The 17,288-nt window shown below is 36.5% G+C and overlaps 1 protein-coding gene across 4 annotated transcripts in view; it reads right to left on the reverse strand.

The window, feature by feature from the left end:
* The window catches only part of NIPAL2 (NIPA like domain containing 2), a 104,311-nt gene that overhangs the window by 70,218 nt on the left and 16,805 nt on the right, over window positions 1–17,288 (reverse strand). For all 4 annotated transcript variants that reach the window (XR_012416557.1, XM_073999170.1, XM_005563774.5 and 1 more), the window contains exon 2: window positions 258–326. Coding sequence is in view for 3 of the 4 variants with exons in the window: in XM_073999170.1 (XP_073855271.1) it covers window positions 258–326 (69 nt within the window). In the remaining variant the exon portion in view is untranslated. The remainder of the gene's footprint in view (window positions 1–257; window positions 327–17,288) is intronic.

Raw genomic sequence — 17,288 nt, forward strand, 5'->3', positions numbered from 1 at the left:
TAGGGTCTACAATACTGTCAGAGCCCACTCCACACCCCCCAAAATTAATTTCTTTTAAAATCAGAAGAAGAAGAAAAATGAATGCACTCCAGCTTGCATTATATTTCTCTTTACACCAATGAGGTCATAAAATATATATATTTTTATAATTTTTATGGAGAAAAGAGCCACAAAGACAAAAGTTTCCAAGGCCCATGAGAGTCATAATGTGTCCCTGGATTAATCTACAGTGCTAGAAAAATAAGCTTTTTTCTTACCTGAATATTTAGAGAAATGCTGATCACCAAGTTTCCTAAAATGGCCAGCAAAACTCCAAAAAGGTGAATCTGTAAAAGAAAATGTTTTCCTTAAATAATACTTGTAAGATATTTACTGGAAGAAAAAAGACAAATTTAGGTATTCATTCATTTGTTCAGTAATTCAGCTTTAGCTTAGCACCCATTTGCTAGGGTAGGTTTGATAAAAATTACACATTCTTATAGTAACGTAGAATAACCAATTAATACCATAAATACCTATTAATATGATTTAATTAGAATTAGTTTTTCACTTTTTTCAGACACTATTTTTAAGAAATCACTTGGTCCTCTATGAATTCTCTAGATATTTGCCTGCCTCATTTACTAATATAAATAAAATATTTATTTGGCTTTTTCCTATCAAGATGCTGCTTCTTATGTATCCTTTCTTTTTATTTTCTTTTCTCTAATAGGTTTTGGAGGACTGTGATATGAAAGAAAGATAATCGGACTACAAGGTAAAGGATAAATCTGAGACACAGATTTGCTCATTTCTAACTGGGTAACCTTTTGAGCAAGTTATTTCACTTCTCTGGCCTAAGTAAAAATGGGATATTAGATAAGATGTTTCCAGAAATCCCTTTACTTCTAAGGCTCTATGATCTCCACTGGAGATGGGCTAAATTTTCCTACTACTCCCCTGGTCAAAAACCTACAATGATTCTCTACAGTCTACTATATCAAACAATAAACTATTATACCAGCTCACCACAATTAGTCCTCACCCAGCCCTCTGTCCATAACTTACTTTTAATGTGCTTCCTCTATCTCAGGTATGTGGCACGTGCTATCCTCCAGCCAGATGTGACACTTTCTCATGTCACTGCTCTCCTAGGTCGTGCAGGTGCGCCTCTCACTCACTCCAACCAAACCTCGCCCTCTTGGCCTGCAGAGGTCCATCTCCTTGAGACCTCCTCAGACCACCTCGGCCCACCTTGACTTTCTCAGATTCTAAATGGTAAGCCTCCCTTATTTATTCTTTAATATTATCATGTTTGCTCAAATTCTCTGAGGGAAAAGAACCAAGTCTTATGCTTCTTTCTATTGGGTCTTCTGCATCATCTACTGCAATATAAAATTGAAGATTTAACAAACACTTGCTTGAAAAAGTATATAATCATCTAACACAAGAACTATAGAAGTTAAAAGGTAAGTTCTTACACATTGCCCAAGATGTTTATCATGGATAGCTCATGTATTATTTAATGATTTCAAAAGATGCATTTGTTGCTCCCATCTAGGTCCAAAAGTATAATATCTTCTATTAGTATAAATTAGCAATGATACAAAGGATCATCTCCCTCTTATTCTACAGTACGTAACTTCTAGCTAGCTTCAAATTCCAAGAAGTTATTTGAATTTCAAATGAGCATTGCAACCACAAAGAACCCTTTTCAGAATGCAAAATGTCTTTGAAGTTTTAGAGCTTTATTATATGTGATTTTTGTAGCAATAAGACACCAAATTCCAGCCTGACTCAAGTATAGCATGAAATGTAGTATTTAGAAATGAAATTTAGTATTTTTTAAATGAAGTAAAAAGTTGAAAACTCATTATATAGTTGATATATAATATCCATGGTCTTTAATCAGTTAAGAATTTTCTTTTCCTAAGAGAGGCAATTGGTAATAATTTTGATCACGATCCCTCATGGGGAAACAATTGAGGTACAATACAATGTACTATTTCCATGCTTCCCATTTACATCTAATGTACTTGGCATTGATCAGGAAAATGAAGACTGAGAAAAAACTTTGGCCATGAATGGATATTTATTAACATCTCCCATAATTATAAAAGTACATTGTTGAATAGAAATAACTCACTTTAAAATTCTTTAAGTCATTCACTAAACAGTTTAAATGGATTCAGGCTGGGTATTTAAAAATTGGTGGCAGGATTTGGCAATAATTTCTTGGATATGACACCAAAGCATAGGCATTGAAAAAAATAGATAAATTGTGTTTCACCAAGATTAAAAACTGTGTGTTTTTTTTTTTTTGAGACAGAATCTTGCTCTGTTACCCAGGCTGGAGTGCAGTGGCATGACCTCGGCTCACTGCAATCTCTGCCTCCTAGGTTCAAGCAATTCTCGTGCCTCAGCCTCCCAAGTGGCTGGAACCACAGGCGTATGCCACCACACCCAGCTAATTTTTGTATTTTTAGTAGAAATGGTGTTTCGCCATGTTGGTCAGGCTGGTCTTGAATTCCTGACTTCAAGTGATCTGCCTGCCTCAGCTCCCAAAGTGCTGGGATTACAGGCATGAGCCACCATGCCTGGCTGAGATTAAAAATTTTTTGCATCAACATGCACTATCAACAGAGTGAAAGGCAACCCATGGAATGAGAGAAAATATTTGTAAATCATATATCTGGATTGAGATTCAGAATATTTAAAGAATGCCTACAATTCAACAACAAAAAATAAACATCCTGATTAAAAAATGGGCAAAGGACTTGAATAGCTGTTTCTCCAAGAAGACACACAAATGGCCAATAAACACATGAAAAGATGCTCAGTATCACTAATCATTAGGAAAATGCAAATCAAAACCACAACGAGTCACTACTTCACATCCATTAGGATGGCTATAATTAAAAAAAAAAAAAGAAAAGAAGTGTTAGCAAAGATGGGGAGAAATTGGAACACTTGTGCATTGCTGGTGGGAATGTAAAATGGTGCAGGCACTGTGGAAAATGGCATGGAGATTCCTCAAAAAATTAAACACTGGATTACCATATGGTCTAGCAATTCCACTTTTGGGTACATATCCAAAAGAACTCAAAACAGGGATTTGAACAGATATTTGTACACTTACATTCAATAATAGCAGCATTATTCATAATAGCCAAAAGGTGGAAGAAACCTGTGTCCCTCAGTGGATGAATGCATAAACAACATAGAGTATATACATATGATGGAATATTATTCAGCCTTAAAAAGGAAGGAAATTTCAATATACACTACAACATGGATGAACCTTAAAAACTGAAAATAAAATTCTAAGTCCTTCAACTGACTGATGGACCCTCACCTAGGCCAAAGGCATTCCAAAGTTAACCTGAAAAACTAATTTAGGCCATGATGGGAAGTAGGGGTTGGGACATACCTCATTATACCCTCCTTCCTTTAGAATTAGGGCACAACTGACCAGCATTAACATTAAAACAAAGATCTGAAGACTGACAAAACAGACTTTTTATAGCAATAAGACACCAAATTCCAGCCTGACTCTAGTATAGCATCGCATGACAGATAGCAGGCCCTGAAAGGAATCAAACTATTTTACCCCCATTTCTTTCTTTCTTTCTTCCTTTCTTTCTTCCTTTCTTTCTTCCTTTCTTTCTTCCTTTCTTTCTTCCTTTCTTTCTTCCTTTCTTTCTTCCTTTCTTTCTTCCTTTCTTTCTTCCTTTCTTTCTTCCTTTCTTTCCTTTCTTTCCTTTCCTTCCTTCCTTCCTTCCTTCCTTCCTTCCTTCCTTCCTTCCTTCCTTCCTTCCTTCCTTCCTTCCTTCCTTCCTTCCTTCTTCTTTCTTTCTTTCTTTCTTTCTTTCTTTCTTTCTTTCTTTCTTTCTTTCTTTCTTTCTTTCTTTCTTTCTTTCTTTCTTTCTTTCTTTCTTTTTTAGATGGAGTCTTGCTCTGTCACCAGGCTGGAATACTGTGGCATGATCTCAGCGGCTAATTTTCGTATTTTTAGTAGAGACAGGGTTTCACCATGTTGGCCAGGATGGTCTCAATCTCTTGACCTCATGATCCTCCCACCTCAGCCTACCTAAGTGCTGGGATTACAGGTGTGAGCTACCACACCTGGCCTATTTCTTTTACATATTTTGAAATGGCCCTGCAAAGCTGTCTCTTATGGGGAAAATCTACATTCTGTAGAGAATCTCCATCCTTTTCCAGGTCTTTTCCCTGATCCAGGAGAGAATTTACTAAGACTCAGGTACCTTTTTAGGTCTGATGAGAGCTCTGAAGCCTGCTACCCAGAGGCTTCATCTGCATAATAGAACCTTGGTCTCCACAACCCAGATATTCCTTTTTATTGATTCTATGTCTTTAGATAATAACTCTTTCAACCAATTGCCAATCAGAAAAGCTTGAATTCGCCCACGACCTGAAAGCCCCTACTTCCAGTTGTTCCCCCTTTCCAAACGGAAGCAATGCCCATCTTATGTGTATGGATTGATGTCTTATATCTCCCTAAAATGTATAAAACCAAGCTGTGGCCTGACCACCTTGGGCACATGTTCTTATAATCTCCTGGAGCTGTGCCATAGGCCATTGGTCACTCATATTTGGCTCAGAATAAATGTCTTCAAATATTTTACAGAGTTTGATGACTTTTATCTACAACCTTGAGGCCATTATGCTAAGTGAAATCAGCCAGTCACAAAAGAACAAATGTTGTGTGATTCTACTTACATGAGGGAAATTCATGAAGATAGAAAGTAGAATGGTGGTTGCCAGAGTGAGGGGAGGGAAAAATGGGGAATTTGTGTTTAATGGATATAAAGTTGGGATAGATGAAAAAATTCTGGAGGTGGATATGATGACAGCTGCACATCAATGACAATGTGCTTAGTGCCACAGAAGTGTACACTTACAAATAGCTAAAATGGTAAAATTTTATATTACTTGTATTTTATAACAATACAAAATTGGTGGTGAAGTACGTCAGAGTGTGCTTTAACTTGGAGAAGTAAGGAAAAACTCACCTGCTACAGAATAGCTCCCTGGCCCAGGGTCAACAGTGTTAAAGCAAACTAAATATGGCCTGAGAAGGACTCTGTACTTCTACATTTGAGTCCTTGTGGGTGAACTGCAACCCAACTTAGTGGGTAGACAAGACTGAAACCCGAACTTAGGAGCATGTGCCTGTAACAATAGCTGAGTCCTGGCCAATGCCATAAGCCATACTTCAACCAGTCATACACTTCTGAGTGTTCAAACTGTGTTCAAATAAGGTAAATGACAACCTGTAACCAATTCAGCTGTTTCTGTATCTCACTTCTGATTTCTATATGCCACTTCCGTTTTTTTGTCTATAAATTTGTTCTGACCACGAGGCATCCCTGGAGATTCTCTGAATCTGCTGTGATTCTGGGGGCTGCCTGATTCAATCATTCGTTACTAAATTAAGCTCCTTTAAATTCAATTCAGATGAAGTTTTTCTTTTAATAGTCTGGGTATTAGAAAAAATGGTGGCAGGATTTGGCAGTCATTTCTTGGCTATGACACCAAATGCACAGGCAACAAAATAAAAAAATACATAATTCTTCATCAAGACAGCATTATGCTGCCATTCCTTTAAATATTCTTATTGCAGGTTTATTTTTGCCCAAAGCAGATATTCCTGGAAAGGTATACATGATTACATTATTAATATCTTAATATGAATGTATCAGACAAGTTATTTGGAAGTAATCGGAGTATGGCAGATTGCAAAAATGGACACGCTTGCTTACTCCTCCCTGTATCCGTGCCCTTGGCTAGGTAGTTTTGTACCTCCTCCTGTTAGGAAGAACAGTCTATTTCCCTATCCCCTTGAATTCAGGCTACAAATTCAGTGAAAGTGTGCTAGTTCCAAGACTAGGCCTCAAAAAGTATGACATGCTTCTGGTTATGAAATATTTTGAGAACAAGCCCAGGCTAGCCTGCTGGGTGATGACAGATGGGGACACACACAACCCTGCTGCGCTCGTGTCTACGGCCCTAATCAATAGTCAATCAATGTTCAACCCCAGTAGGGGGCCCTCCCTAGAGCAGCCAGCCCCCAGCTGACATACCAGCCGGCGCAGAGGCATGAGTGAACCCGGGTGGACTCAGCCAAGTCTGACCCACATCAATGAACCCCCAGCTGACCAATTGATTCCAAAGCACTCATTGATGTTTGTAATTTTAAGCACTAAACTTTAGGATGATTTATTACACAACAAGAAATAATATACTAAGGTAGACTAAGAAGATGAGAGAGTGGAGTGTGGGTATTGTGGATCACTTACAGTGAGAAGAAGGGGACACAAAAAAAGTGAGACATTTTGCTGAGGGTTACTATGGCATAGAGGCAGCAAGCTATTTTAAAAGTCAGACCAAAAGGCACTGTTCCAAAAGTCAGGACACCTGTCCCTGCCAGGTATTCACTATAAGTGACCCCTGCAAAGCCATTATCTTCTTTGACTCTCAGTTTTCTCAATTGTAAGGTGAAAACAATACCATAAGGAGTTTGGAGACCTAAATGAATGAGGTCCGCTTATGAAAGTATGACACAACACGCTAGTAATCCAAAGTGATGGGCTAAGGCGATACTAAGAGGTAATAAGAAAGCTTTATTTTCTTTGTCTGTATCTAAAATGACCAAGCAATCACATAAATGGTTCCTTAAAAAAAAAAAAAAAAAAAAAACTGCCAACCTATTGCTTGGCAGACATAGTAAATGAAGGTTTTGCTGTTTCTCTATTCCCCATTTTTTTTTTTTGCCTCAGGGTGTGTGCACCAACTTTATGATATGTTATTGCAACATTCATTTTCAATAATGTCTTCCAAATCTAATGAATATAGAAAATATTTATAAGATATAGGTGATAGTTTGGTTTTCTTAATAGAGGGATGGTAAAACTACCAATTACAATTTTTTTTTAATGCTGTAGAACCAGAGATAAAAATATGTAGCATTTTATTTATTTTTCTCAGAAAACGACTTGACTCACAGATGTAGGTACAACTAGAGGGGATATTCTATTTTCCTTTTTTGTTTTTTGAAACAGGGTCTCACTTTGTTGTCCAAGCTGGGGTTCAGTGGTATGATGATGGCTCACTGCAGCTTTGACCTGCTGGGTTCAAGCAATCCTTCCACCTCATCTTCCCAAGTAGCTGGGACTACAGGCATGCCACCACACCCACCTAATTTTTCTATTTTTGTAGAGACGGGGGTCTCATTATGTTTCCCAGGCTGGTCTCAAACACCTGGGCTCCAGCGATCTTCCTGCCTCAGCCTCCTTAGGATTATAGGCATGAGCCACTGCACCTGGTCAATGTATATTTTTCTAATTGGTAATGCCAATCATACTATTTTATTATTTTAACTTTTTTTTTTTTTTTTTTTTTTTTTGAGACAGAGTCTCGCTCTGTCGCCCAGGCTGGAGTGCAGTGGCCGCATCTCAGCTCACTGCAAGCTCCGCCTCCCGGGTCTACGCCATTGCCATTCTCCTGCCTCAGCCTCCCGAGTAGCTGGGACTACAGGCGCCCGCCACCTCACCCGGCTAGTTTTTTGTATTTTTTAGTAGAGATGGGGTTTCACCGTATTAGCCAGGCTGGTCTCGATCTCCTGACCTTGTGATCCGCCCGTCTCGGCCTCCCAAAGTGCTGGGATTACAGGCTTGAGCCACCGCGCCCGGCCCTTATTTTAACTTTTTAAGCCATCATTATTAGTTTAAAAAAGCTCACATTATAATATTTCCTTTCTTACCACTTCCCCATAAGTTATGGGTTATTATAAAATTTACTCATATTTCAAAATGGCCTGAATATAAAACTTACTTTACAGTTCCTGAAGTTAGAATTAACTTTGAAGTTTGTTCCCCACCCCCTGGAATCTACATGAGGCAAAAATTTAGAGATTTAAAATTAACCATATACACATTCCCCACAATTAAATAATAGTTGTCAAAATCATGTGGGAGTTCAACTTCACATCCTAAGAAATCACAAAAAGAAGATTGTCCTTTCTTCAGTCCAAGTTTAGTTCTGAATATTATACAATAATTAACAGAGGTAGGAACAACCATAAACTGTACCTGAGAGAATCACATGTTTTTAAATTACAGAGCAGAAACAAGTGGGCAAAGAGATAATTGAATATACATAATTTCTTTTCATAAAGAATGTTGAAGGTAGATATCACCCTAGTTGAGTCTTTCCTAGTCTTTCTCATCTATCAAAGAATACCCTATACTATTTCTCCTTGAATACTTATGATGCATTTTTTTTTTGTAATATGTGTGCGTCTTTACTAACACAATAAAAACAATGTCTGGTGGCAGGTCCAATAATTACCACGAGTTCAAAGTAGGGATAAGGCCAGGTGCGGTGGCTCATGCCTGTAATCCCAGCACTTTGGGAGGCTGAGGTGGGCAGATCACTTGAGGTCAGGGGTTCGAGACAAGCTTGGCCAACATGGTGAAACCCATCTCTACTAAATATATAAAAATTAGCTGGGTATGGTGGTGCATGTCTTTAATCCCACCTACTTGGGAGGCTGAGGCAGGAGAATTGCTTGAACCTGGGAGATGGAGGTTGCAGTGAGCCGAAATCGCACCACTGCACTCTAGCCTGGGCAACAGAGCAAGACTGTCTCAAAAAACAAAAAACAAAACACACACACACACACACACACACACAAACCCCATAAAATAAAGTAGGAATGAGCAAAATTATACAGGCATACCTCAGAGATATTGCAGGTTTGGTTCCAGACCACCACAATAAAGTGAATCACACAAACTCTTTGGTTTCCCAGTGCATACAAAAGTTGTGTTTACACTATACTGTAGTTCAAGTATAGTGTAACCTATACTTAATAAACATACTGCAATAGCATTATGTCTAAAAAAGTTAGACATTCTTTAATTAAAAAATACTTTATTACCAAAAACGCTAATTATCATCTGAACCTACAGCGAGCCATTTCTACAATATTTCCAGCATCTTCACAAGAAGAAGATTCCATCTTAAGAAACCACGTTCTTTGCTCATTGGTAAAAAGCAACTCCTCCTGCATTCAAGTTTGATCATGAGATGGCAGCAATTCAATGACATCTTCAGGGTCTACTTCTAGTTCTCCTGCTATTTCCACCACATCTGCAGTTATTTCCTCCACTAAGTCTTGAACCCTTCAAAGTTAACCACGAGGGTTGGAATTAACTTCTTCCAAATTCCTGTGAAGGTGGATATTTTGACTTCCTCCCACAAATTACGAATGTTCTTAATGGCATATGGAATGGTGAATCTTTTCCAGACAGTTTTTAATTTACTTTGGCTAGATCCATCAGAGGAATCACTATTTATGGCAGCTATAGTCTTACAAAATGTATTTTTAAAGTAATATGACTTGAAAGTCAAAACTACTCATTGATCCATAGGCTGCAGAATGGATGTTGTGATAGTGGGCATGAAAACAACATTCATCTCCTTGTACATCTCCATAAGAGTTCTTGAGTGACCAGATGCATTGTCAATGAGCAGTAATATTTTCAGATGCGTCTATTTTTCTGAGCAGTAGGTCTCAATGGTGGGTTTGAAATATTAAGTAAACCATGCCATAAACAGATGTGCTGTCATCCAGGCTTAGTTGTTCCATTTCTGGAGTACAGACAAAGTAGATTATTGTTAATTTTGGTTATTGTATTTGTGGCTGTTGTTGGTTACTGTAGCTTTATTTATTTATTTTCATTTTTCCTTCTAGATTCAGGTGGTACATGTGCAGATTTGTTTCAAGGGTATGTTTGCAAGATGTTGAGGTTTGGGCTTGTATTGATCCTGTCACCTAGACAGTGAATATCGTACTCAATAGGCAGTTTTTTTATAAGTCTTGCCCCCCTCCCTCCTCCAGAGTCCCCAGTGTCTATTGTTCCCAGCTATATGCCCATGTATACCCAATATTTTAGCTCCCACTTATAAGTGAGAACATGCAATATTTGGTTTTCTGTTTCTGTGTTAATTTGCTTAGGATAATGGCATCCAGCTGCATCCATTCTGCTGCAAAGGACATGATTTCATTCTTTTTAATGGCTGCATAATATTCTATGGTGTATGTACCATATTTTCTTTATCCAGTCCACTGTTGATGGGCACCTAGGTTGATTCCATGTCTTTGCTACTGTGAATAGTGCTGCAATGAACATGTGAGTGCATGCGACTTTTTGGTAGAACAATTTATTTTCCTTTGGGTATATACCCAGTAATGGGATTGCTGGGTCAAATGGTAGTTCTAGTTTTAGTTTTTTGAGAAATCTCCAAACTGCTTTCCACAGGGGCTGAACAATTTACATCCCCACTAACCATGTATAAGTGTACATTTTTCTCCACAGTCTCACTAGCATCTGTTGTTTTTTTACTTTTTAATAATAGCCATTCTGACTGGTATGAGATGGTATCTCATTGTGGTTTTGATTTGCATTTCCCTGATGATTAGTGATGTTCAGCATGTTTTCCATATGTTTGTTAGCCACTTGTATGTCTTCTTTTGAGAAGTATCTGTTATATTCTTTGCCCACTTTTTAATGGTATTATTTGATTTTTGCTTGTTGATTTGTTTAAGTTCCTTACAGATTTTGGATATTAGTTCAAAATCTCTAGACTAATACATCTTTGTCAGATGCTTAGTTTGCAAGTATTTTTTCCTTTCGATAGGTTTTTTTTTTTTTTTTTTTTTTTTTTTAAATTCTGTTGATAGTCTCTTTGGATGTGCAGAAGCTCTTTAGCTTAATTAGGTCCCACCTGTCAATTTTTGTTTTTGTTGCAATTGCTGTTGAGGACTCAGTCAATATTGTTTGCCAAGGCCAATTTCCAGAAGGGTATTTCCTAGGTTTTCTTCTGGGTGATTTTTATAGTTTGAGAGGTCTTACACTTAAATATTTAATCCATCTTGAGTTAATTTGTTTATATGGTGAGAGGGAGGGGTGCAGTTTTATTCTTCTGCATTTGGTTAGCCAGTTTTTCCAGAACCATTTATTGAATAGGAAGTCCTTTCTCCATTGCTTTTGTCAACTTGGTCAAAAATCAGTTAGTTGTAGGTATACTGCTTTATTTCTGGACTCTCTATTCTGTTCCATTGGTCTATATGTCTGTTTTTGTACCAGTACCATGCTGTTTTTGCTACGACAGCCTTCTAGTAGAGTTTGAAGTTGGGTAAGGTAATGCTTCTAGCTTTGTTCTTTTTGCTTAAGATTGCTTTGGCTGAATAGCTCTTTTGGTACCATATAAATTTTAGAACAGTTTTTTTCTAATTCTGTGAAAAATGACATTGTAATTTGATAGGAATAGTATAGCATCTATAGATTGCTTTGGCCAGTATAGACATTTCAACAATGTTGATTCTTCCAATCCATGAACATGGAATATTTTTCCATTTATTTGGGTCATCTCTGATTTCTTTCAGCAGTATTTTATAGTTCTTGTAGAGATCTTTCATCTCCTTAGTTAGATGTATTCCTAGGTACTTTATTTTTGTGTGTGGTTATTGTAAATGAGATTGTGTTCCTGATTTGGCTCTTAGCTTGAACATTGTTGGTGTACAGAAATGCTATGATTTTTTTTAAATTTTGTATCCGGAAACTCTACTGAAGTCATTTATCAGGTCTAGGAGCCTTTTGGCAGAGTCATTAGGGTTTTCTAGGTATAAAATCATATCGTCAGTGAAGAGAGATAATTTAACTTCCTCTTCTCCTATTTGGATGCCTTTTATTTCTTTCTCTGGCCTGACTGCTCCGGATAGAACTTTTATGTTGAATAGGAGTGGTTAGAGTGGACATTTTTGTCATTTTTGTCTTGTTCCAGTTCTTAAGGAGAATGCTTCCTTAAGAAGTTTTTGCCCATTTAATATGCTATTGGCTGTGGGTTTGTCATAGATGGCACTTACTATTTTGAGGTATTTTCCTTTGATGCCTAGTTTGTTGAGGGTTTTTATCATGAAATGATGTTAAATTTTATCAAAAGTTTATTCTACATCAATTGAGATGATCATGTGTGTTTTGTTTTTAATGCTGCTTATGTGGTGAATCACATTTATTGATTTGAGTATGTTGAACCAAACTTGCTTCCCAGGAATAAAGCCCATTTGATCAGGGTGAATTAATTTTATGATGTTCTGCTGTATTCAGTTTGTAGTATTTGTAATGATTTGTATTCCCTTCCTATAGATGAGGAAACTGAACCGGAGAGGTTTAAGTTACCTTCTAAATTTCCACCATTACTGGTGGATCCCAGGTCTATTTGACTTCAGAGCTTATCTTCCTTCCAGGACCTCATGATTGGTGTTAACTCTTTCTTACTTCTCTCTGGCTAAATGAGGATCATCAAGAGCAGAGGTTTTGTTCTGTTTTCATTCCTCATTTATCTTTGCATCCGCAATAATGGAACTGGATAAGATTGTGCTGCAAAAATTTGCGGTAAAATGTATAATCATAGACTGAGGTGTGGGAAAAGGAAGGGAGATTTATTGAATACCAGTTAACTTGTTTAATTTCATTTGATTAAATGCATAAATATTTTAGACTATTAGAAATGGCCTATTATTTAAAATATTATTACCAGTTAATGTAGTGTATTAAGAAACAGTTTCAATACAATTAATCTGTTTATTCTTAACACCAGTTTAGAAAAAGCATCATAGTATATGCTTTTTTTTTTTTTTTTTTTTTTTTTTTGAGACAGTCTCGCTGTGTTGTCCAGGTTGGAGTGCAGTGGCGCAATCTCGGCTCACTGCAATCTCTGCCTCCCGGGTTCAAACAATTCTCCTGCCTCAGGCTCCCGAGTAGCTGTGACTACAGACACGTGGCACCACACCTGGCTAATTTTTTGTAGCTGTGTGCTATCTTACACAATTCTGCAGAATCAAAAAACCACTTGAAATAGCACATAAACTTATGATGTCTGAAAACCAAGGAAATGCTTATTTTTTCCAGGAATATTTCAATAATGCTCAACATCATTGTGATATTAACTCCCACTACAAAACTCCACAGTGATATTTGGGATAAACAAAGGATTGAAAGTGTCCATAAAAAGGCTATCATTACAGAGGAGAAATGATCCAAGAGAAATAAAACATATGTTCACATAAAAACGTGTACACAAATATCCATAGCACCATTATTCCTAGTGCCCCAAAGTGGAAATGACCGACATTGGCTGATGAATGAATAAACAAATGTGATACATTTCATATAATGGAAGATTATTCAGCTGTAAAAGGGAGTGAAGTACTGATACATGCTACAACCTAGGTGAACTTTGAAAAGTTTATGCTAAGTGGAAGAATTCAGTAACAAAAGATCACAAATTATATGATTCTATTAATATTAAATGTCTAGAATAACAAATCTGTAGAGACAGAAAATAAATCAGGGGTTTTCTTAGGGCTGGGATGAATGAGGGGCTTGGGGATGACAGCTAAAGGGTGAGGGGATTTCTTTTTGAGGTGATAAAATGTTCTAAAATTAATTGTGGTGATAGTTGCATAACTTTGTGATATACTAAAAACCAACAAATTGTACACTTTAAATGAGTGGATTATATGGTATGTGAATTACATTTCAGTAAAGTGTTACTGAAAATAAAATACTTTAAAACACACTATGTGTAGATACAGATATTTGTCCAAAGAAACAAAATACTACAAATGTAGCTATTACTATTTCAGTCTCTTCTCCCTCTCAGACATAAGTAATTTTCTGAGGTTGATATACTTAATAAATGTATTTCTTCCTTAGATTTTTGTTATCTTTATTTTGTTAACTCAGTTTTTCCTTTTTCATCTTGTTCATTTGGACTCTTAACTCATTAGCTTTTTCCCTTTCTTCTTATCTAATAATATATGAAAGTACCACTACACATTTCCCTCTAAGTACACTGTTTCAGCTTCATGTGTAGTTTGGACATACATAGTCATTGTCATTTAGTTCTAAATAGTTTCTTTTTTTTTTTTTTATTTTGAGACAGAGTCTCGCTCTGTCACCCAGGCTGGAGTGCAGTGGCATGATCTCAGCTCACTGCAAGCTCCGCCTCCCAGGTTCACGCCATTCTTCTGTCTCAGCCTCCCAAGTAGCTGGGACTACAGGCGCTGCCACCACACCCGGCTAATTTTTTGTATATTTAGTAGAGACGGGGTTTCACCGTGTTAGCCAGGATGGTCTCGATCTCCTGACCTCGTGATCCACCCGTCTCGGCCTCCCAAAGTGCTGGGATTACAGGCTTGAGCCACCGCGCCCGGCCTAGTTCTAAATAGTTTCTAATTATCTCATGATTTTCATCTGAGCCTCAATATTATTCAAAAGTATGTTTTCTGAAAAAAATTCTAAGTGAATGGGGTAGTTGGTTTTCAACCAAATGAAGTAGGTTACCACTTTAATAATTTCTAATTTTATTGAGTTGAGGTCAGAAATGTGCTGCGTGTGAAATCAACATTTGCTTTAGGATCTAATACATGGTATAAATAGAAATTTGTCTTGTGACCAGGTAGCGTGTGGTCAAGGTTTATAAGTGTTTTATGTATGCTTGAAAATAAAGTATTTAGTTGCTAATATTATACATATATATATATATATATACACTTTACATATTCTATCTATCTATCTATCTATCTATCTATCTATCTATCTATCCATCCATCCACCCATCCATCCCATCTATCTCCATTAATACATTGCTCAAATCTTCAACAATCTTACTAAATTTTGTACTGCTTTGCCTTTCAGTTGCCAAGTGAGATCTATTAAAAATCTACCACAAATATGGATTTAGACATCTTTTTCCTTTTAAATCTGCTGAATTTTGTATTACATATTTTAAGGCTATACTGTTAGGTATATACAAGTTCAGAATTATTTTATCTTCTCAGTTAATTGTTCCTTTTATCATTATAACTCTTTTAATCTCAATAATGTTTTTAAGTCTATTTTTGTCTGATATTAATATAATCACTTTCTTTTGATATTTCCTCTTCCTCCATCACTTTACTGTCATCATTTCTGTGTCATTACATTTTAGTTGGATCTCTTATATATAGAAAATAACTGGAGTTTTAAACTGAGATTTTCTGTCAAATGGGAAATTTAGTCCACTTATACTTATTGTGATTGTCAACATAGTTTCAGTTATTTCTACTATCTTTGTGTGTGTGTGTGTGTGTGTGTGTGTGTGTGTGTGTGTGTGTATCTGTAGGTATCTTGCTTTTCCTTTGCATCCTAATTTCTTCTTTCCTATGCCCTGTTAGAATTGGTTGAGTGTTCTTTATCCCCTCTCTGCTTTCACTCTTCTGGTTAGGAAGTTATACATCTTATTTCTATTATTTTAGTAAGTATTGCTATTTTCTTAAACCTTTAATTTTGAAATAATTATGGATTCATAGTAGGTTGCAAATAAATATATGGGGGTTCCTATGCATATTTCCCCTAACTGCCCTCCCTAAATGTTTACATCTTACACAACTACAGTAAAATATCAAAACCAAGAAATTGGCATTGGTAAATACCTTATTTAGATTTCACCAATTATATAGGAACCCATTTGTGTGTGTGTGTGTGTAACCACCGCCACAATCACAATATTCATCTGTACCATCAGCATAAGACTCCCTTGTATTACCCCTTTATAGATATATCCTGTTTCCCTCCCCATTCCTAACCCCCACCAACCTCAATCCAATCCATTCTCCATTTCTATTATTTCAAAAATATTGTTACATACATGGAATCTAGAAGTATGTGTACTTTTGAAATTGCCTTTTTTCACTAAGCAGAATTTCCCTGAGTCTCATCTAAATTGTTGGGTCATTCATTCTCATTGCTGAGTAGTATTCCATGGTGTGAATATGCCGCAGTTTGTTTAATTATTCACTCATTGAATGACTTTTGAGTAGTTTCCAGTTTGGGGCTATTTTGAATAAAGCTTCTTTGAACATTCGTGTACAAATTCTACATGAAAATAATCTTCATTTTCTGGGATAAATGCCCGAAAGTGTAATTGCTGGTTTGTGTGGTAAGTCCATTTTTAGTTTTGAAAGGAACTGCCAAACTATCTTTCAGAGTTGTACAATTTTACTTTCCCACCAGCAATATATGAGTGATCCAGTTTCTCCACTAATTTATCCACATTCTTGACATAAATTCTAAAAGTTAATTAATATTCCCACCCTCCTGAGCATTATAAAAGCTTCCATTGGTTTTAACTACAATCTTTCTTCTCTCCTATCTCATATGTTGTTGACTAGTGTATCAGTTCTACCTTGTATTTATATCCTCAAACTAGTCATGATTATTATTATTTTTTAACCAGTATTATTTTTTAGAGTAGTTTTAGGTTCACAGCAAAATTGAGAGGAAGGTACAGATTTCCCATTTCCTCCCTGCCTCCATGCATGCACAGCCTTTCCCATTATTAACATCACCCCTCAGGAATCAAGAGTAATATATTTGTTACATTTCATGAGCTTACATTGAAACATCATCAACACCCAAAGTTCATAGTTTACATTAGAGTTCACTGTTAGTTTTTTATCCTCTATGGGTTTTGGTAAATGTACAATGACATGTATCCACCTTTATTATAATGATATACAGAATAGTTTCACTGCCCTAAAAATCCTCTGTGCTCACCTATTCATCCCTTCCTACCCACAGCCCCCAGCAATCACTGATCTTTTTACTGTCTCCATAGTTTTGCCTTTTCTAAAATATCATATAGTTGGAATCATATAGTATATAGCCTTTTCAGATTCACTTTTTTCACTTAGTAGTATGAATTTCAACTTCTTCTATGTCTTTCATGGCTTGATAATATTCCATTATCTGGATGTACCACAGTTTGTTTATCTATTCAGCTACTGAAGAACACCTTAGTTGCTTCCAAATTTTAGTAATTATGAATAAAGCTGCTATAAACATCTATGTGCAGGCTTTTGTGCAGACATAAATTTTCAATGCCTATGGGTAAATACCAAGGTTGCTGAATTGCCTGGTAAGAGAATGTTTAGTTTTGTAAGAAACTGCTAAACTGTCTTCCAAAGTGGCTATACCATGCATTCCCACTAGCAATGAATAAGAGTTCCTAGTAATTATTATTGCTCCAGACAGCCAATACTTGCCTTACTTATCCATGTTTACCCATTTCTTTCTTTCTTTCTCTCTCTTTCTCTTTCTTTCTTTCTTTCTTTCTTTCTTTCTTTCTTTCTTTCTTTCTTTCTTTCTTTCTTTCTTTCTTTCTTTTCTTTTTTCTTT

Source organism: Macaca fascicularis, chromosome 8, assembly GCF_037993035.2.
Source record: "Macaca fascicularis isolate 582-1 chromosome 8, T2T-MFA8v1.1".
NCBI classification, from domain to species: domain Eukaryota; kingdom Metazoa; phylum Chordata; class Mammalia; order Primates; family Cercopithecidae; genus Macaca; species Macaca fascicularis.